We start from the raw sequence: 22,858 nt of genomic DNA on the forward strand, positions 1-22,858 counted from the left end.
AGTCCGATGTTTAAGTCTGTGTATTGCACAGTCGTGGCGTCTAGGATTAAGGTTTGTATGAAAGTCAGCCGTTAAAACTTGTCCCAAAAAAGGCTCCTTGTGATAAAAGATCACCAAACAGGATATAGAGTGACTAAAATAAAGTATAGCTTGAAAATGCAATAGATCATGTCTAATCTTTTTTAATGTCAGAACAATTTGACCGGGAAGACTTTACAGTATAGCTTTGTTCTTGAATCCTGGGCATTGAGCAATCTGTCTATGCAGGCTTATGCTTTAGCCTTGTTGTTTGAGATGATTCATTTTAGCTGGATGGGCTGTGGTGGTGCAAGGCTACAACAGAGGTTTGAACAAAGTCTTTAATAACACTCAGTTAAAATTAGGTAAAATTATGAATACAACAAAACAGTATTTCTGGTTAAATCACCATTCCGTCAAAGTCTTTGTGGTTAAATAACCATTCCTACAAAGAGTGTTTCTGGTTAAATCACCATTCTGTCACCCCCCCCCCCCCCCCACCCCTACCCACTCTCAAGATTCCCAGACTGGCAAAGGTGACTCAGAAACTGTTGTACCGCCCCACAAATCTACCACCAAACCCCAGAGCCCAAAGACGAAGCCCTCAGCGCCCTCCACCCAGCCCCAGTCCCCTGTACCCGGAGGTCCTCCATCTTCCCCCACCCAAGACTCCAACTTCAGAAACATTAGCGACCTGCTGAACCTGGGCATTATCAGTCTACCAGGTACTGCGCTTTAATTCTGTATGACATACAGTGCCACTCTGTGTGGTCTGATAACAAAGGCTCTTCTATGTTTCCTGTTGTTAAGAACATGGTCCACATCACCCTACATTGTCCCTTCTTCCCACAGGGAGTAGAGACAAGGCAGGCAGGGCCGTGCTGGAGGTCCATGGGGACAGGCAGGGCTGGACGTCCCCTCTGCTGTCTGCCCAGGAGGTGTGCACAGCGCTACTCTACCTCCACTCCATCCCCAGGTAATACCAAACACAGATGAGAGTTTTTCCAGGGACTATGGCAGTATGTGTCTGTGGGGGGCGTGTTTGAGCAATGGGTCCCGCTCCCACCTTATTTATTACGCATCGCCGGATAGGAGAGCGACAAAGCCCAGATGTGTGGGATCACCTAGCATGTTAATGGTGTGACGCTGAGTGTTTCACATGGCTTGGTATTCATTTAAGTTCCACACTCACTCAGCACGCTCCAATGTTTGTGGATTCTTAAATATCTCTTTTCACCACATGAGGGCAGTAGAGTGTTACATGACACTTTGGCCCAGTTTGAGCGCAATAATGATCCTTCCTTCAGTCACTGAGCTGGCATGATTTGTGGACTTTAGATTGTAACATTTTAGCAGGCCCATCTAGAGCGACTAGGCCAGGGTTCAACCTGAAATCAGGTTACAGACACGGACGCTCCTAAAAAGACACTCACTTGAATCTGGCCTTAAAGTTACAGAGGTTTTCTTAAGATATTTAATCCTTTAATGGTCCATGTCTAACTGCTTCTACAAACACAACCCGTCAAAGCAGAATGTAACAAAATGCCCCGTCTCCTAAACCTCGTTGATAAAGTAAAAACAAAAGAGAAAATCCAGAGTTTAATGAAAGAGACGTTATTTACCTACTCCATGACTTGAGCACTCCTTTTGCCTCCTTTGGTTGAAGGGCAGTTGTGGTTCATTTGGAGGTTTCTGAATTTTTGAACTTCTGAACTTCCTCAAAACTGTCACAGAATATTTCAGTAACACACATGGCATCAGTAACAATTTCGAAACAAAATGAATGAAAAAGCTGCATACTCTAAACTCAAATGCATATAATTTTTTAATAAGACCAACATTTCGACAGACACGCTTCATCAGGGTTTCTTCTACTTTTATCCTGTATATCAGTAACAATTTGACCTTATGATCTCAATGTTTTCACTCCACCAAATTTGTCCATTGCACCACCAAGATTGAGCTAAGCCTACAACATTTGTGCATATACAAAACAGCTCCTTCTTGTCTGACATCATTTCAAAGGAATCAAGTTCTCCCTGCGAATAAATGCAGGCAATTAACATGAATGACAAAGAGTTTTTACAATGTTATGTTTTAGCTTTGTTGTAATTATGAACATTTGACAGCATCATTAGATGGACATGGAAGTTTGAGGTGACCTCTTACTGAACAGACTGTCCTTTTGACAACAGTCAAATGTATTTTATAAAACCCTTTTTACGTCAGCCATTTTCCCAAAGTGCTTTGCTTCCTGTTCATGTATCTCTGGTAACCCTTTAACAGGCCTTTTGGCACGCTCACTGTCCGGTATGCTGACTTTAAAAGAACAGACTAGTCTTATTTAGACTAACAACTGGGAGAGATGTTATTTTGGGGTGTTACTGGGCATATTGACACAGAAAGTGGAAAGAAAGGTTAAACCACTGAAATAACACCCATGTCAGATAAAAGAAAGTAAGAAATGAGAATGTGCATTAAAGCTCACTCCTCAGTTTGATACGTTGTGAACGGAGCCTTCCAAGAAATCCCTTTTGGGAAGATCCCTTTGTTATGCCCTGTGTGGGTAGTCATGGAAAGATGTTTTAAGCATCAATGGGATGTAGCAACCATGACAGTGCGGACACCTCAATGTGCCTAAACTTGCGTCCTTGTATTCACATAGGAAAGACGTGCGGTCCCTGGGTCTGACGGTGGTGATCGACGCCAGGAACAAACCTCCGCCCTCCTTCTTCTACAAAGCCCTACTGATGGTACAGGTTAGAAGAAGGAGTCACTGTGTTAACTCTAAGATTCATCTTTCAGCACTTAAAATCAACATTCCCATCTAGACCCTGAGATGAAGGGATGGAGTGTCGTGCCATTAACGGGTCGGCAGAGGGTTTTACAATTTAGAAACTAAGCCGAGAGTCCAATGTGACAGTTAGCAGTTAGCACGTTCATCCAGGAAAGCTTGGTGGGACAACCACTTGTCTCAGTCACAGAAAGTTCAGCCCTAAAAAGACAAAAGAAAACAATATAAAAAATAAATGCATTAGGAAAGTCAAACAGTTCAATTAAGATTTCTAAACAATTGGGCTTTGCAGGATATGTCTTGCATTCTCGAGTCACAGAAAGTTCAGCCCTAGAAAGACAAATGAAAACAATATAAAAAATTATTGGATATACTATTTTAGATAATCCTGCTGCTTGGTAAAGTTAATTTAGCCTAAATGTTTTATCTATTCAGTCTTATCTGTTGTGTAGAAACGTTCTCATCCATTGTGATTACTGGGTGTTAAAATGCATTAGGAAAGTCAAGCAGTTCAATTAAGATTTCTAAACAATTGGGCTTTGCAGGATATGTCTTGCATTCTTGAGCAGTGAGTGAAACAATCAACGTTTATGATCCACAGGAGACATAGAACAACAGACCTAAAGCAACAGATAATCTCTGAATCACCAGCCATGCGATAACACCCAGAATCAGCCCACAGATATTACTGAACAGACACAAGCTATAGATCTGATTAGAGTAACACACGCTTTGGTTCATGAATCACGACCGTTTGTGTGTGGGTGGTTCGCGAGAGCTCCACTAGGGTGCACTGTTGAGGTATGTTTTCCTTGGATTTGTCATAGACTGGGCTTTAAAGACATTGATCGCTGTTCATAACGGATGTTACGTCCAGGGACGTCATCACATCCAGGCTTTCGAGGGAATGTTTTGTTGTTGGATCGGCCCTGGTACTTCATGAGTCCTGCTCACCTTCGTCATCTTTCATGAACTCTTTGTGCTTACTGTCCACTGGTCCTGTAGTCGTCCACGAGTTCGCAGATTTTTTTTTATTGCACTGTCACACACAAAAATATGTCATCTGACCTTTCAAATGGGTCCATGTGACACACACGTACATGACAACCTTCTATGACACCTTGTCCCACCTGGTTTCCATAGGAACACGCCTTACATGCAGTCCACAGTTTGCTGCTGCTGGTGGATAAAGACACAAGTCCTCGCCCTGAACGACACCCTGGACTACAGGTCAGAGGTCACACAGACACACACACGCGCACACACAGTTTTGTTTTACATGGTAGCGTGTCCCAGCAGGCCTGCCTTTCTGAAAAAGCTGGGCCATTTGAATGGAGTGGTTATGCGACTGTTGACCTGCATTGAAGCGTCACGTGGCCCTGTCCTTGTAGCATGGCTAACCCCTCAGCACATTCCTCCCGTCACTCAGATGGACGTGGTGACCTCACTGAAGGCCCTGCACAAGCTCGTGGAGGGACGACAGCTAACCTCTGACCTGGGTGGGACCTTCCCCTACAGCCACTCTGACTGGATGCAGTTTCAACAGGTGGCGTAGACTGTGTCCACGTTTATTCTGCATGTGATTCGGTATATGTGAGGACTTATGAAAATGTTAACAAATTCCACCCGCAGACGGGAATTCTGAATGTTATCATGCCGAGGAATTGTTCATTCATCCAAACATTGGTAAATACCACGACCTTGGTTACATGCATTTTGAAATGTCCCAAATCAATGAAATATGGTCACAACCATCCGATTAAAGCCTAAGCAGAATGTGTAGTGGTACTCCATTAGATGCAACAGCTCAAACAAAAAAGCAGGGAAAACATTTTCAGAGATTGAAGTCAAGATAGAAGTGATGTAAAGTCAGAGGTTAAGTGCATGCCAAAGTCTTTCATTTGGTTAAGTCATTTGTGGCCTGCTTGACCAGTAAAAGGAGCCATGTCGCCTCAAAGATGAGGAAAAACGCTGCATTGACGTGAGTTACACATCTCCTGTGTCCTGGCTGACGGACGATAAGACAAAACTGAAATGATGCATGTCATCAAATTCATTTTCCCACTGTATGTTGAGTGTTACACACTTCTCTGCTGCGGCAGGTGGTTTCCTCATGGGTGTCATCATACTGGTAGTCTGTGGTGTAGCGGTGCTCGGAGAAGTGGGTGTACTGTGATCAGGGGCATATAATTAGGGGGGACGGGGGGGGGGGTTCATGACCTCCCCAATATTACAGATAGGTCCATGTGACCCTACTGGAAAAGAGTGAAAATCTGTGGATTTTGCTAATGACTCATAATTGTATATTAATTTTGGAACTTGGTGTTTGGTAATGAAGGGCCATGTAATAATTATGCGACTCGCTTTTGTATGCTACTTTTTGCATGCTTTATCTATCACAAAAAGAATGTATATTGCATATATGTTCACTGTACTGCATTAATACGCATCAATAAGAATTCAGTATACGCTATGCCCGCTGACCAAAACGTGTGTAGAAAGCCCGGCGTATACCCTCCACTGGTAAGATGTGAGTGTATGCAATGGCAGCTGGGTATAAGGCTTATACCTGCTTATACCCTTCACTACCCCACTGCTTGTAGTGAATAGTCCATCTGAATGTACCTGCATTCACTGGTATATACCAATGTCTCATTGCATATGCTTAACGTCAGTTTCCAGTGAAGCACAGTAAGTAGCGTCCCAGAAACACAGACTGCCACTAAAAATGAGCCTTACACAGCTGATGTTGATCACCGCACTGCTTTCATTTGAAAATAATTTCCTGGGAAATGTCAGGATCTGGTACCAGCCCAGAATGGGAATGTGCCTAAGGGTTTGTGGTCTCTGGTGTCGACAGTCCGTTGTTATTTTGGATGGGAATTTTCTATTAGTTATTGAATAAAAAATTCCAATTGAGGTCTGATTTAATGTAGAAAGCAAACAGCGTTCACTGCTGCTCACTTGGGCGAAAAACATGGCTTGTGGGTTTGATTCCCACGGGGGACCAGTATAAACATGCATCCTCCCACTATAATGGGTAATAGTTTCGGCTAAATGTCTAAAATATAAATGTGGAATGTGAAGCCCCCTGCTGCTTTTCCAGACTGGGTTGCTTAGTGGGCTATGGATTTATCTCTGTTGCTATTACATCTGCAAGGCCTGGTATTAAACAACTTCAAGATAGAGAGTACTTGTTTGGGCTCGTGTTTATAGCTATTGTCTTTGTTGTTCTGAAACAAATCACACAGGCCTTGTTTTAGGCTCAGTCTAAAAACTAAAATGTATATTCTTTCAATTGTTTCAGAAATTGGTTTCCTTCTTGTCGGACTTGCAAGGCGCGGCCGATTTACTACATAGAGCAATCAAGAATATTGATGGAAATCCAAAACTCGACACCGCCCAGGTAGCTGCAGTTTCATGAATTAACTTCAATTTGTTAAGTTGATATTATTAAGTTTGACATGTGATTTAATCAGGGCTGAGGTTTTAGCTTTAGGTTGTTTTATTGTTCAGGATGTGCAGCTGTGTATTCAAGATCAGAAGACGTCAATGAAAGACGTGCTGCAGGATGCCCGATTGGTTACTTTACAGAGAGAAGGTGGAGCCACCCTTGCCAGAATGAGGAGGGAAGAGTTTCGATTTGCTAATTCTGACGACTACAGGTATCTTATTTATTTCACTTGACCTATATTAAACTAGGTACGCATATTAAGGACACTGAAGTGCTGACCTTAGCGATGACCAATGTGAGGAATCTAGCAGAACGAATTGTGTTTGGGAGGCTAATGTTGAGTAGTGATCTGAGCTACAGGGGGGCTTTTGAATAAGTAGGACTTGTAGATGAACTGTTACAGTGATTCTGGCATTGTGTTAGCAGCCAGTTCACCAGAGGGTAAAGATCACAACAACGAGTGCTGTAGGGGACACTGGCAGGCCTAGTGAGAAATTACATCTACAAACCCAATTCCAAAAAAGTTGGGACACTGTACAATTGTTAATAAAAAACAGAATGCAATGATGTGGAAGTTTCAAATTTACAACATAGATGATATATCAAATGTTTAAACTGAGAAAATGTATCACTTTTTCATGGCATCAACACATCTAAAAAATGTTGGGACATGGCCATGTTTACCACTGTGTGGCATCCCCTCTTCTTTTTATAACAGACTGCAAATGTCTGGGGACTGAGTTGCTCAAGTTGCTCAAGTTTATGAATAGGAATGTTGTCCCATACTTGTCTAATACAGGCTTCTTAGTTGCTCAGCTGTCTTAGGTCTTCTTTGTTGCACCTTCCTCTTTATGATGCGCCAAATGTTTTCTATGGGTGAAAGATCTGGACTGCAGGCTGGCCATTTCAGTACCCGGATCCTTCTTCTATGCAGCTATGATTTTGTAATTGATGCAGTATGTGGTCTGGCATTGTCATGTTGGAAAATGCAAGGTCTTCCCTGAAAGAGACGACGTCTGGATGGGAGCATATGTTGTTCTAGAACTTGGATATAACTGTCAGCATTGATGGTGCCGTTCCAGATGTGTAGGCTGCCCATGCCACACGCCCTCATGCAACCCCATACCATCAGAGATGCAGGCTTCTGAACTGAGCGCTGATAACAACTTGGGTCATCCTTGTCCTCTTTAGTCCGGATGACATGGTGTCCCAGTTTTCCAAAATGAACTTAAAATTTTGATTCGGCTGACCACAGAAAACTTTTCCACTTTGCCATGGTCCATTTTAAATGATCCTTGGCCCAGAGGAAACGCCTGCGCTTCTGGATCCTGTTTAGATATGGCTTCTTTTTTGACCTATAGAGTTTTAGTCGGCAACGGCGAATGGCATGGTGGATTGTGTTCACTGACAATGTTTTCTGGAAGTATTCCTGAGCCCATGTTGTGATTTCCATTACAGTATCATTCCTGTATGTGATGCAGTGCCGTCTGATCACGGGCATCCAGTATGGTTTTCCGGCCTTGACCCTTACGCACAGAGATTGTTCCAGATTCTCTGAATCTTTGGAAGATATTATGCACTGTAGATGATGATAACTTCAAACTCTTTGCAATGTTTCTCTGAGAAACTCCTTTCTGATATTGCTCCACTATTTTTCGCCACAGCATTGGGGGAATTGGTGATCCTCTGCCCATCTTGACTTCTCAGAGACACTGCCAGTCTGAGAGGCTCTTTTTATACCCAATCATGTTGCCAATTGACATAATAAGTTGCAAATTGGTCCTCCAGCTGTTCCTTATCTGTACATTTAACTTTTCCGGCCTCTTATTGCTACCTCTCCCAACATTTTTGGAATTTGTAGCTCTCATGAAATCCAAAATGAGCCAATATTTGGCATGACATTACAAAATGTCTCACTTTCAACATTCGATATGTTATCTATATTCTATTGTGAATTTAAATATAAGTTTATGAGATTTGTAAATTATTCCATTCCTTTTTTTACTCACAATTTGTACAGTGTCCCAACTTTTTTGGAATCGGGTTTGTAATTTACTGAGGGGATTATTAACAGCAACCCTGGTAGTTACATCGCCGAAGTTCAGGAACAACAGGGTTGTAATTATCACAGGCATATCGCTCTTAATCAAATTAATTTGTTTCTGTATAACTGATGTGAAGCATTTGTAGACATGTAATTGGTGCTGTCAAATTACTTCTCAGAAAAGGTAATAACCCTCAATGACATCTAACAAAGTAAATAGTGTAACTTGTGAGGAGTTGAGGACAGGGAGGAATGTCTGCTAACTTCGACCTTTCACTCCAGGGATGCCTTGGAGTCAGTGACGGTCTTATATAACCAGGTGGAGGAGAGGGTCCATACACTGGTGATGAGGTCCAATGAATCACTGCAGCACCTGGACGTCCTGCTAAAACTCAGAGAGGCGGAGTCTAACCTGAACGCGGTTGGTCCGGAGGAGCTCCTTACAGCAGACTGACATAGAAGCATAGCCCCACAGCACCCCTACTTCCCCCAGCTATGCATTAAACCATACGGTGTAGAACAGATGTTTTGTCACTTTGACATAGAAAACATACTGTGTAGAACTGACTTTGGTTTCATCTCAGAGGATAGAACACCTATGGATAGAAAACACATTTTCACTTAGGTTGGTTTAGCAAAAGTCTACCTTCTGATGAATAACTGTCGGTCTGAATGTACACCCTGTAGGCTAAGGTGTGGTTCGATACAGAAGGGGAGCAACAACTAAACGGCTATGACCCAAGCGAGGACACCCTGGAGAGTGTCAACCAAACTCTTCAGCGATTTGCCTCCTTCCTCTCTCAGGCCAAGGTACAGCTCAGCTAGGATTAGATGATACACGAGGCACACATCAAATATTCATGTCAGTGATCCAGAGTGGTTGTAAAACTCAGAGTAGGCTTTCAGGGCAGAGTCCTTGGTATGGGGCTGTCCAACCCTGTTCCTGGAGAGATACTGCCCTGTAGGTTTCCTGTCCAACCCTCAACAGAAACCCTACACGATGGTAGTTCGTCAGGAACGGGGTTGGCCAGCCCTGCCTTTGTAGAATGTAACTCAGATTTTTGTGTAGCCTTCCCTCATTGACATAAGTTAAGGATGAATGCAAAAGTACAAAGTTATGTGGAAATGTACATCTCCTTATCTCATGTTGAAGTTTGAAACCTAAGATACATTTTACACACACACAGATACTAGGTGGAAATGAATTCCATCTCATCCTTTGCAGATGTATGCTCATTCAGTGACATTTTTTTGATATATCAATTAATCATGTATGTCTTATATGTCAACAGCTGCAAGGAAAATGTCAGGTTATATTTCCACAGCAGGATGAGCCTGCAATTTATGATGTTACCATGCACTTATCAGAGCTTGCGTAATTTGCAGGTGGGGAGGGAATGCCGCAGAGGTGGGCGTTCAGGTAACTACATTTTGTTGTTCATCACAGGAGAAAAACCAACAAACCTTGACACTAATGATGGAGGTTGAGAAACTTCTGGGTTCCACCAATCCAGAGAGAGACGTTTTTCAGATCATGCTGGACACTTTGAACTCGAAAATGGCCGACTTTCTGCTGCGTGCTGAGCAAAGACGTATCGACCTTGAGAACACAGTGCATGTCTACCGCTTCTGTGAAGAGGTTAGTTGAGCAAGACAATGGTTCTGTCAAAATTCTCTGGAACTTACAAATCTATTTCCCCTGAACTCCATCTAAATGAAAAAAGTATATCACTTAAATGAGATTCAACAAATTAAATCTAAATGGTATTGATATTAACCCTGCTTAAGTTCTCCCACAATACTATTTCTATTTTAAATGTTTTCCTTTATATATTATTTACATTATTCCCCATTCTCCTGTGCTTTCAATCTGGTGAAGTCCAGTTGGTTATTATAACCTTGCCTGGTTGCATGAGGCTTTGTCCTCACAGCAGGAAGGAAGAGATCTTAGAATATATGTGCAGATCTCCACCTGCCTAGAGGTCGGTTGGACAACAACTGAAAGGTTGCAAGATCAAATCCTTGAGTCAGCAGGGCAGTTAAACCTTACTACTCCCCGGGTAGTCATAGTGACAGCTCCCCACACCTCAAAGAAGAGCTGGGTTATATGAGGAACACAAACCAACAAATATCCCCCCTTTCTGTCTTTGCTTTTTTAACCTCCAGCCACCAGTCATCAATCCCACCCATCAACATTATCAGAACACAGAGCCCCCCATCCAAGACATGCATCAAAAATCCTCTCTGAAATGACACTGCTCTCTATTCTGCTCTTCTAGGCCACTGCCCTTGCCCAGGAGTCCCGCCAGTATCTGGAGGAGGTAGAGACAGGGCGCTGCTCTGCCAAAGCCAGTCTAAACACACTTACGATCTGCAAGGAGAGATTGGCTGACTGCTTCTCGGCCCGACACTTCCAGAATGTGAAAGCCAAAGCCGGCAGAGCGAGGGGCTCAGGGGGGATGAGGTTGTGGAATGCAGCCTGGATCCAGTGCCGGGATGTCAGCCAACGGCTGGGGGAGGCACTGGAGCAGTGGGGGGACGCAGCCCACAAAGACGGGCAGCAGCCCACAACTGAAGAGAAAAAGGTGAAGATGAAGGATGAAGAGGCCCTTCAGTCTGTCATCACGGCTTCATCCTCTCCTCCGTGCCAGGCCGAAAAGGCCGATAACTCAGGGAGCGGCCGTTGGGACCAGGCGGAGGGCAGATCCAGCGATGCGAGGGAAAGCGCTCACGTCCGATGTTTTAACCTCCCGTTCCAAGCGGACTCCAAGAGGAATACCGGACCTGAGGTGCTCACTGGACCCCACGATGGAGTAGGAGCCCCAGTTAGGCGCCGCAGCGAGGCAGACCTCAATAAAGGGAATCCGGTGGGCAGGTGTGAGGTGTTTCCATGGCAACAAGGTGCATTGGGGCGGTCCCTGAGCGAGGGTTCCTGCGTCAGCTCTCTCCTGTCTTCCGAGTGCGGCGCCGCTGCCCTGTTGCTGGGGAACCACTCCCAGTCCCGGCCTTTAGTGGTGTCACGGCACAACCCTCAGCATTCTCATGATATATCATGCGATGGAAGTTTCTGTTCCGGTCAATCCTGCTGTGACACGAATGACGACAGGTGCGGCGACAGAGAAGATCGTGACCCCGTGGATGTGTCTTTCTCTGACTGCCCCGGTGTCACAGTCAGTGACAGGACCCAGGAGGCCTCATCAGTGTCTGACCTGCAAGCTGAGGAAAATGCAAACAATGTCCTGTGAGCAATTGCCCTCTCCCTTCTCGACATATTTCTGAAATGACTTAATTCCCACAAAACCAGAATACCATTAGTCACCATTGGTCACATATCATCAATATGAAATTGCAACCTGGTCTCAGGGGACTACGCAGACTATTTTACGTAAATCATTGACAGCAGAATTCGTAAGCTATATTACGTTAGAAAAAGTACACCATGTTTTGAACCAGGGACCTTCGGCTCCATAGATGGGTGCTCTAACCACTGCTCAAAACAGGCACTTGCTGTTAGGGGAAGCGAGTAGTGGTGTTACAACATCAATATGTTATATGTTATTTTCTTTCTAATCTTAATCCAAACCCTTAACCTTAACCCCAGTGCTGTGATACCTAACCTTATCTCTAACTCTAACCTGAACCCAAGTACTGTGATACCTAACCCTAACCAAACCTTAACCTAACCTTTTCGTTACCTTAACCTAACCCCTAAACCTTAACCCTAACCCCAATGCTGTGGTATCTAACCTTAACCCTAACCTTAAGCCCAGTGCAATGATACCTAACATTAACCTAACTGTAACATATAAATGCATTTATCACATATCATAGCGACCTTAGTAAGGCCATCACTCGTCTCCCCAGTTACATAATCACTGTGTGGAGAATGTTGGAGCATATGTTTTCATACCGTTCAAATTCTATGTTTTCATACCAAATATAATACCTTTGTCTGGCGTTCATATCATATTATATGTTCTAATAGTGTTCAAAAGATATGTTGCATTTTAGCCAATTCGTAATGTATTATACATTTTGGTAGCGCATTGTAATGTAACGTAACATATCATACATAATCGGGGGCCATGGATTTACGTAAAATGGTCTATGTAGTCCCCTGAGACCATGTTGCAACCTCAAATTAACACCTACAGTATTGTTATGGTTAATAAGTTTTGATATCATGCTTACAGAAAGATTATATTAACAGCAAAGTCACACTGACAGCATGCCGTCTCAGTGGAAGTGGATATTAGAGATGCTTTTCCCATTGGAGAGTCATCAAGCATTAATCATTTAGCAGACACCTATGCAGAGCAGTTAAAAAACCCAATGAGGTTTAAGCATCTTGCTCAAAGACAGAACAACAAATTGTTTGCCTTGTGGTACCGGCCAGTACTGGTCTGAGTGCAGTCTGTAGGACCCTCGTCTTGTCTATATGAATCAAGAATAGGACCCTTGTCTTGTCTACATGAATCAATCCATAGGATTCTTGTCTTGTCTATATGAATCAAGAATAGTTGCCTGAATCCTTTGCAATATGTTCAGTCAGTTTGCTTAACCGGTCATAGTTAATCTGTCCCCTATAAATGCGGACCAACTATCGACTGAAACGCTGATATGCAACAGAGTGCTAGGGTTCAAAATATGGTCAGATAAGAGCAAGGAGAGAAACCTCAAAGCTAGCAAATTCATATTTCCATTTCTCCATCCTAATATATTCCTAAATTGCTGTTTCCCGTGTGGACAGGAAACTGCAGAGGATCATGGAGGAGCTGTTGATGACAGAGAGGGAGTATGTGCGATCTCTAGGATACGTCCGGGAGCATTACTTCGCTGAGCTGGACAGACCCGATGTGCCTCAGGATCTGCGGGGCCAGAGGGGGAGTATTTTTGGCAATCTGGAGAAGCTCCATGACTTCCACCATCACCACTTCCTTAAAGAGCTAGAGGGATGTCTTCAAGAACCTTTCAGGGTGGGACGTTGCTTTTTACGACACGTAAGCGTGCGCAGCAAAAATAAAATACAGTATTTTTTTTTTTTTACATGAATGTTTAAAATGGGTTTACTCTCCAGGTTTTGTTTTCAAACAGCTATGTTACAAAATATGACTTATCAACCTTTTCACAATTTCAGTGTGTTAATTCAAAATATATTCCCATTTCAGACAGAACTAGGACTGTAATCCACACTTTCTGCCATGATAATCAGAAAACTGGGATTTTTTTGTATTTTCTTTTATTGGTATTAGTAAAGGATATAGACTGAACCATTTTAAATTGTGTCTCCATCCCAGAGTGAGAGCTTTGGCCTGTACGCTCTCTACAGCAAAAACAAGCCGCAGTCAGACAGCTTGCTTGTCAGCTATGGCTATGACTTCTTCAAGGTACTGTAAGACCATCCAAGATACCCATAATAGTAAATATAGTAAGTCCCAATACTGTCTTTTTCTGGGGTTTTTCCTCTTCAATGAAACAGTGTAGTTTATATCATTCATAAATATATAACCTAAGTTAGAGACTGATCTAACTTAGGTTGTTTCCAGTTCACATCTTTGGTAATCTGTAAATCCTCCCAAAACCTCAGAAAAAACAGCTGCAGCTGGGCGACAAGATGGACCTGTCCTCCTACCTGCTGAAACCGGTGCAGCGGATTAGCAAGTACAGCCTTTTGCTGCAGGACATGGTGAAGGAGTGTGGTCCCCACAGGCTCCGCGAGAAGGCTGAGGTCCAGCATGCCCTGGAGGTCATCCAGTTCCAGCTGCGCCATGGCAACAACCTTCTGGCTATGGACGACATCCAGGACTGTGATGTGAGTGTTTGGGGCCGACATCGGTCGCTTGATCAAATGTGTTGATGAAGACCCTTTTCAGCAGTGTTTAGGAGATGTTGTTACAGTGCTTTTACACTGACGTGGGCTACCCTCTAAAGCACGAACAAAGCTGGAACTCTATTCCTTATGCATCGCTAGCAAAATACATTTGGGTGAAGGGAGGACAGGACTGTTGATAATGACTTGTTTGATAATGACCCGTTTTTCGTACTCCCAACCAACTTTACGGATGTATTGTTTTATTATTGTTACCAATGTGTAATTTCGATGCATTTGCACCTGCGTTATTAACATATGACAGACAATCACTACAGGACATCAGAACTGCACTGGAATCGTCTTTTTGGTACAGAACATCAAGTTCAACGAAGAACCCGGGATACCCTCTGTTGTGCTTGCCTGACCAAGCACCTGAAAAACGATGATCAACATACTCCTCTCCGGAGCATTCTCTTAGCGAACGTCCAGTCTCAGGAACTCAGGAGCAGGCTAGCTTTCCAGCGGGGCATTTAGAACTCTAACGTATTGGTTTTCACTGAAACGTGGCTGGAGCCCTCAATCCCAGATGTGGACATTGTTCCAAAAGGGCTATCCATCGATCAGCGGGATCGAACAGCGTCCGGGAAAAGCAGAGGGGGTGGTGTCTGCTTCATGGTAAACAATCTTTGGTGTCGGACGCGGACTGCATTTCTTCTGGATGCCCTCCTGATCTGGGGCATCACACGATTAAATGTCGCCCTTATTATCTACCCCGGGGGTTTACATCAGTCATTTTAACAGCTGTGTACATCAGTCATAGGCACGTGAGAATGCTGTTCATTGATTACAGCTCAGCCTTCAACACCATTGAGCCCCACAAGCTAGCGGTGAAGCTCAGGGATCTGGGTCTCGACCCCTCTATGTGCAGATGGATCCTGAACTTCCTGATGGGCAGACCCCAGGTGGTGCTGATGGGAAACGCCACCTCCTCCTCACTGACTCTCAGTACTGGCTCCCCCCAGGGCTGTGTGCTGAGGCCGCACCTGTACTCTCTCTTCACCCACGACTTCCTGGCATCTGGCGTCTCCAACACCATCGTTAAGTTTGCATACGACACCACCATCATAGGCCTAAACTCTGACAACGACGGGTCAGCCTATAGAGACGAGGTAAGGTCACTGACTTTGTGGTGTCAGGATAACAACCTCCAGTTCAATATCAGCAAAGCGAAGGAGATGATTGTTGATCACAGGAAGGAGCTGCGGGGAGACCACGCCCCCATGCACATCAATTGGTCTGCGGTAGAGAGAGTTCACAACATCCGGTTCCTTGGTGTCAACATCAGCGATGACTTGACCTGGTCTCATCACTCTAACATCTTGGTGAAGGAGTCCAGGAAATGGCTCTTCTTCCTACACCGATTAAGGAGATTTGGCATGGATTCCAGGATACTCTCCAACTTCTACAGATGCACTATTGAGAGTATCCTGACCAGCTGCGTCACCACCAGGTATGGCAGATGCACCGCCCTCGACCGCAAACCACTTCAGAGGGTGATTAAAACAGCAGAGCGCATCACAAGATCTGACCTGCCATCCCTGCAAGATCTCTACACAGAGAGGTGTAGGAGGAGCAAACGGATCACTACAGATCCCAGCCACCCATGCCACAGACTGTTTATCAAGCTGCCGTGAGGCAGAAGGTACAGGAGTTTTCAGTCCAAAACTAACAGGCTACAGGACAGCTTCTTTCCTGAGGCCGTAAGGCTGCTCAATTAAGGAACCCCTCCTCTCTTCGATCTATAGTCCCATGCACATCTGTCACTTTATATCATGCTCATCTACCAATCATATCATGCACACCTGTCACTTTTACATTGCACTACAGTTGTACATTTGTATAGTTATTATTATTGATGCATGTTTCTTATATAGCGTTATTTATTGATAGTTCTTCTTATTTTTATATTATAATTACTTAGTTACTTTTTTAACTTCACTGCACTGTCTGGAGTAGGAAAACCAAGAATGTCATTGCCATAACCTTTTGAACTTGAACTTGTCTGAATGTGAGCACGGCACTATTTCTGAGGGAAGGTTTTCCCTGAAACAGATGTGTGAAATGACAGTCGTCTGACTCATTCCAAATGTTCATAGTTACAACATATGTGTCGTAATGCACTGACGTATATCAGCCGCTAAACGCTGCAGTTAAATATAGTAGCACATTGAGTAAAACGACATCCTACTAGCGACTGTGTACAGCATTGTTTGCATGTGGATTTCATGTCCCCACCATTTGCTATCAGGATATCAAACCACATTTCAATCAAATATAGTCATTCAGGGTCAAGTATACATGAAGCATTCACGGGCGCAATGTAGATTGTTTGGTTCTGATGTGGGCTGATGTTGATCATTTAATTCAATGAGGCTGATGTCGATCATTTAATTCTTTAAGGCTGATGTTGATCATTTAATTCAATAAGGCTGATGTTGATCATTTAATTCAATAAGGCTGATGCTGATCATTTAATTCAATAAGGCTGATGTTGGCTGATGTTGATCATTTAATTCAATATGGCTGATGTTGATCATTTAATTCAATAAGGCTGATGTTGGCTGATGTTGATCATTTAATTCAATAAGGCTGATGTTGATCATTTAATTCAATAAGGCTGATGTTGGCTGATGTTAATAATTTAATTCAATAAGACTGATGTTGGCTGATGTTAATAATTTAATTCAATAAGACTGATGTTGGCTGATGTTGATCATTTAATTCAATATGGCTGATGTTGATCATTTAATTCAATAAGGCTGATGTTGGCTGATGTTGATCATTTAATTCAATAAGGCTGATGTTGATCATTTAATTCAATAAGGCTGATGTTGATCATTTAATTCAATAAGGCTGATGTTGATCATTTAATTCAATAAGGCTGATGTTGGCTGATGTTAATGATTTAATTCAATAAGACTGATGTTGGCTGATGTTGATCATTTAATTCAATAAGTTGATAACCATGTGCGCTTTGTCAAATTTCAAGGATAAGGCCACTCTGACTTATATTATTTTATATTATACTGACTGACACACCAGAGAGATTATGCCTCGTGTGATCTGGATATTAGTGACCACTGTCCTGTCGGCTTTGTCAGAGATGGAAGGATTCCTAGAGCCAAATCTTAATATTAATTAATATAAACTTTAATATATTTATGAGTTATCTTGTTATGCAAATATTCTAGAGTCACTGGTGAATATACAGTACAGCAATACTGTTTTGAGTTAACATTATATTGTAAATATTATAGATGGGGTACAGAACGATGATTGGAATAGGACAAAATGATAGTGCCTACTCGTAGATCTTTGTGATAAAACGTCTAAAGTTCTAAAATAAAATTCTGACTGACTGGGTGAAATTTGAATTTGTTTTACTGCATATGGGGGTACACCAAGACTTAATTCTGGGTCCGCTGTTGTTCAGTATGTACTATATATATATATAATATTACGTTTGATGTGTTGGTGCCTATAGGGAAATTAAAATGCATGATTATTGACCTTTTTGTTGGTCAATGTTTTTCTGAAAATTCCATGAGTCAGTGAAATAGAAGACAAAATCAGTTTTCCCTAATGTTTATTAAACCTGCAGCACCTCTAGAAAGTAAAAACCACATGTCACATGCCTGATTATCATTAATTCCTTTTTCGCTTATATTTGAGATAACAATATCAGTTCCCTTCAAATAGAAAGCCTGCCTACCACAAAGTGGTGATTGAATGCATCAAGAATTACATTTTTATCAGTAACGAGCAAAGAGTCAAGAACTATACGTTTTGGCAAAAAGGTGGAGGAACTGTCCAGGGATTTTACTGTTTTCCAGAATTTGGACAGATGGCCCTCACAATCAGTGTGTTTATGTAGAATTTAGTTGTTTAAGAGTCAGAACTTGTAGCTGCTTTTCTAGCTTTAGCCCACAACATATTTGTTTATGATTAGCATCAGATATGTCCCGAGTCAACCAGGGGTTGAATCTGAATACTGACAACTCAAACGTACGTTAGGGCAGCTATCTCTAATATCTACTGGTTATACACCACTGGCCAAATATTTAACTTGTTTAGTTTGTTAAGGATACATTTCTCCACAGATGATTTTTGCAAAGTGCTAGAGCAAAAACATTCAACATATGTCAAAAGGTATAAATTATATATATATTACAGAACTAGGTAAAACTACTTTACATTTTCTTCCCCTATAAGGTTGAAGCAAATGCCTTTCACCCCTTAATTAATAGAAAGTTGGAGAAACAAGTCTGCTTGTTATGTATTGATATGTGTTTATTTGATTTGTGAAATGTTGTTTTTTAAATTGTTGCAATATTTATCTCATTTCAGTGTGTATTGACTTTATAAATATTATAAATTAATATTATAAATACGATACGTTATTATATCATGTGTACTATCTGCAGGCCGTTAACAGATAACAAATAACTTGTTCCTGATAATATATTAGACTGTTATCAAAGAATGTAATGAATGAGAGGGGATTTCTTTTTCATATGTTCAACGTTCTTGTTTAAGACATTCCATTGTTATCAAAGGAAAACATTCATGGATGTTTGTACTGTATGGACTCGGGGGTTGTCCGTTTTTCAGATGATCGCCCTTCTGTCATCTTCATTTTCTCATGCTTGGAATGGAAGATTTTATAGACCTATTGAGATAACATTTTAAAGACCTATCAATCCTTTAAGAACTGTTTTGCATGTTTTGGTTGATAATGGTTGATAATGACTAATATATTTCATTGGCCTCGGCTCCTGTTATCGCTAATGTTTAAGGCATTGGTTGGTTCTGATCTTTTTATCCTGAACATCTTGCGTAATGGAAGACCTACCGGCAAGACACAAAAAAATAAATCCATAGTGTAGTTGATACTATTTTTAAAAAGATCTCTTATCCTATAGGTCAACTTAAAGGAGCAAGGACAGCTGATTCGTCAGGATGAGTTTTTGGTGTCCTTCAGAAAAAAGAAGTGTTTCCGACACATCTTCCTATTCCAGGAACTTGTCCTCTTCAGCAAGACCAAGAAGACCGATGTGGGAAATGACACATATGTCTACAAACAGTCATTCAAGGTATGCAGTCAGTCTGTACACATCACAGCCCCATATAACCCAGTCAGTCTGTACACATCACAGCCCCATATAACCCAGTCTGTCTGTACACATAACCACATAGTATAACCCAGTCAGTCTGTACACATCACAGCCCCATATAACCCAGTCAGTCTGTTCACATCACAGCACCATGTGACCCAGTCAGTCTGTACACACCACAGCACAATATAACCTAGTCAGTCTGTACACATAACCACACAGTATAACCCAGTCAATCTGTACACATCATGGCAAAATAAAACAACATTTTAGCCAAACCTTTATTTGAAATCACTGAAGAACAGTTTATGAGCAATTTAAGCAACTGTGGTTTCACTTCCAGTCCAGTTCCCTATATTGTTTTGTGTGAAACAATATGACCTATACATAATCCTATATTTCCAAAGAAGATTGTTCCCAAAGATTGACCAAATTAAATCAAATCTTTACACAGTAAAATCCCCCCACGTTTAGTTTTTCGTGAAAAGTCCTGACAAGTTGTATATATTTTAAATACCACATTTGTTCTGACAGACCTCTGACCTCGGCATGACCCATAACTCGGGAGACAGTGGGTTGTGTTTCGAGATCTGGTTTCGAAGGAGGAAGTCCCAGGACACGTACACCCTGCAGGCTGTGAGCAGGGCGGTGAAGGAGGCCTGGACTAAAGACCTGGAGCACATTCTCTGGGACCAGGCTGTACACAACAGAGGTCAGAGGTCACTCCTGAGATTAACCAGACCGTTAGATCTTTCCGAATGGCCGGGGCTTGACATTTGCGTGTCGTTACTGGGTCTCTCCCCTGGCAGGATCTATCTTGTAAATATTTCAGCCTCTGTCGGGAAAGCCGTAATCATCTGTCTATGGAATCACAATCTGCTTCACTGGACTCGATTCATTTAATTCAATGTCTCAGAGGTTGTTTTGCCCCCCCCCTCCAGAGATCCGTATGCAGGAGAGGGTGTTCATGGGTATTGGCAACAAGCCGTTCATGGACATCCAGCCTAGCGACGCGGCCATCAACGACAGGGCGGTTAACTGTGCCCTGATGGGAAGAGGTGCAACAACGCAGCTTGCTATAGAACATCCATTAGGACAAAATGCCATTCAGTAAATGTTTTTCATCCTTTCCCTTGTTTGCTTGTCCTCATCCTGTCTTGTTCCATTTCATTCCTTTTTGGTTCTTCCAGAATCCAAAGTCTTGTGTATCTCAGGGACTTCTGGCTCACGTTGCGGGTTTCCTGTGACACGGCCAAACACCATTGGCTCAGGGAGCTGTTCTTCATCTTTCGGTAGCCACTCCTCTTCCTCTTCGGGAAGGGGGTCCCTGTCGCCCCTTGTAGGGGGGTACCTGTGTGGCCCGAAGCAAAGGGGGGCGGCTGGAGGTCAAGGGCATCCTGTTGTCCTGGAGGAAGATGACATGGACCAGGAGAGGGGGAGTCAGAATCTTCTGAGTGAGTGGATTTAATAAAGACGCTAGTATGTTTGAAATTTATACCTACTGATTTGGGGGATTTTAATTTTATTTGAATTCCATTTCTGAAGATTTGGTAATTTGGTGGAAAAAAATAACAAAGCAGGAATTTGGTGCCTATCTAAGAAAAGTATTTGTTTGTAAGAATACAACATTTTGAAATTAAAATGTATGTTTGTTTTTTTTATGATCAGGCTTTGGTGTTTCTCAGAAATGTTTTATGTGCTGTGAGTGACTCTCCCACCAAAAGATTATGAGGATTTTCCGTGCTCCCAAAAATGTCTATTTCTGGAAACGACCTAACCTCATACCACAGCCCAAAATGTAACCCTGATGACCCTTATTGTTCCATAACCCACCATCTGGGAATCAAGAAATGACATAATATATTACCACTAGACAATAAATAAAAGACAAATAATGTGCACAGGACAAGGTTTCCAATTCGTTTGGCTGTGCTGCAGTCCTGCTGTTGGAAATGCCTCAAAGCAGACAAAGGACTGCCAATTAATTGAGATTGGGAATTTCTTTTATGACGGGTGACCTGTTTTTTATTATTTACTATTGAATAAATTATTGAACTAAAACTGTATGTATATTGCCAGTGAACTGAGAAGGCCTGACCCCCCATTGTAAAGCATACCAGAGCAGTGCAGCTTCGTCTCAGTAGTCATAATAAAGAGGGGTGGTACCCGAAAATGTATGTTGGAAAATGTATGTTGGCCACTTAATCCATTCATATTGAAATGAGGTCCCTTGTGTGCCCCTCCCCTTTTCCAGTGGGCAGCTCGGAATCTTCCGGCGAGAGTGTGAGTGGCTTCAGCAGCTCCGGATACAGCTGCCACTCTGCCCCTGGCGGAGACGGGGATGACGCCTCTTCCATGTGCCCCTCGGTCGTCAGCATGAAAGACTCCCCGGCCGGCCAACACGAACGTGACTTACGCAAGACCAAGGGTCCCACTCGGTCTTCTGAGAAACCCAGCGCTCCCGCGATTCCACCTAAACCGCCGGCTCTGACCAAGGAACCTCCCATGGTGTGATTTCAGAATTACTATTGACTGGGTGGATTTTCTCTTGAGTGTATTGTTCCAGGCTGTGCTTACCCCCTACCCCCCCCCCCCCCCCCCCCCCCACAATATAGTTACTGGAAAACGTTAATGGACTGGACTGCTACATACCTAAAAAACAATAATAATAATCAATGGTAATTTTTGTATGAGTTCAATTTGCTGCTCTTTCAGTAGAAACTCTCTCTGCCTTTTCCACTGTCTCTGTAAAAGAGCAAAATACTGTCTATCTTACTGAATTTAATGTCATGGCGAAGTAGTATTTTTGCTCACAATCTTTCTATCTGAAATAAAAAGTAATCAGCTAGTTTTTCAAAAGTAACTGTCATACGATTCCAATAATTTGATAAACTAAACTAAATTGACCTTCACGATATGCAGTGAGATCTGAATTAGGCTCTGCATCGATGTGGTGCTGGGCCTGGGATGTGATATTAGAACTGTGTATTCTTCTTCTGATCTGAATCTCCCATCTACTTCTGTATCTGTCTTTTTCTGCATTACATTCAAAACCAGAAAAGGAACCAGGCAAGCCTAGTCCAACCGGCCCGTTATTAGAAACAATAATGTAGTTTCCCTCACTGGATTCGAACCCGGGTCTCCCCCGTGTGGATGTGTCTTTAACCACTACGTGACGGTGCTAGACTTGTGCACTGTGTTGGTATAGCTACTCAACATTAGATTTTGTGAAGTAGTAACATCATTCATTCGTGAATGACACTGATACAATAACCTATTGGTTGCAGGTCCGCTTAACGCGGTTCCGGGAAAAAGTATGAAAATGTATTCCATGAGTAAGAGCAACTGGCACATGAATTCAATGTATACAATTTGAATAAAACATGCAATCTGGCATCTCCACAGGTTAAAAAAGCTGTCATTGGAAAGTCAACAGAGGTTTGAGCTCGGTACGTTTTTCTAATGTTACTAATACACAATCTTCTGGTTGACCTATGTTTCTTTTTGTGTGTCTGGGTCTTTCCAGTATAATTGCATACTATATATAAGTTCTATGTTTTAT

At 42.5% G+C, this 22,858-nt stretch overlaps 1 protein-coding gene across 3 annotated transcripts in view; it reads left to right on the forward strand.

The window, feature by feature from the left end:
• Window positions 1-22,858, forward strand: part of LOC105016739 (uncharacterized protein KIAA1755) — a 40,751-nt gene that overhangs the window by 16,897 nt on the left and 996 nt on the right. Inside the window, exons 4-23 of one of the 3 annotated variants that reach the window (XM_010880759.3) lie at window positions 537-743; window positions 871-994; window positions 2,684-2,777; window positions 3,956-4,042; window positions 4,242-4,358; window positions 6,120-6,218; window positions 6,329-6,477; window positions 8,593-8,731; window positions 8,998-9,120; window positions 9,758-9,949; window positions 10,590-11,551; window positions 13,061-13,310; window positions 13,608-13,697; window positions 13,898-14,122; window positions 19,105-19,275; window positions 19,831-20,008; window positions 20,238-20,354; window positions 20,487-20,750; window positions 21,551-21,804; window positions 22,702-22,745. In XM_010880759.3, the coding sequence (XP_010879061.2) occupies window positions 537-743; window positions 871-994; window positions 2,684-2,777; window positions 3,956-4,042; window positions 4,242-4,358; window positions 6,120-6,218; window positions 6,329-6,477; window positions 8,593-8,731; window positions 8,998-9,120; window positions 9,758-9,949; window positions 10,590-11,551; window positions 13,061-13,310; window positions 13,608-13,697; window positions 13,898-14,122; window positions 19,105-19,275; window positions 19,831-20,008; window positions 20,238-20,354; window positions 20,487-20,750; window positions 21,551-21,804; window positions 22,702-22,740 (3,881 nt within the window). In that variant the 3' untranslated portion in view covers window positions 22,741-22,745. Of the gene's footprint in view, window positions 1-536; window positions 744-870; window positions 995-2,683; window positions 2,778-3,955; window positions 4,043-4,241; window positions 4,359-6,119; window positions 6,219-6,328; window positions 6,478-8,592; window positions 8,732-8,997; window positions 9,121-9,757; window positions 9,950-10,589; window positions 11,552-13,060; window positions 13,311-13,607; window positions 13,698-13,897; window positions 14,123-19,104; window positions 19,276-19,830; window positions 20,009-20,237; window positions 20,407-20,486; window positions 20,751-21,550; window positions 21,805-22,701; window positions 22,746-22,858 lie in introns of those variants that run through there. The other 2 variants (XM_010880760.3, XM_010880763.3) reach the window with 2 other exon arrangements.

The sequence above is a fragment of the Esox lucius genome, chromosome 17 (assembly GCF_011004845.1).
Source record: "Esox lucius isolate fEsoLuc1 chromosome 17, fEsoLuc1.pri, whole genome shotgun sequence".
Lineage (NCBI taxonomy): Eukaryota > Metazoa > Chordata > Actinopteri > Esociformes > Esocidae > Esox > Esox lucius.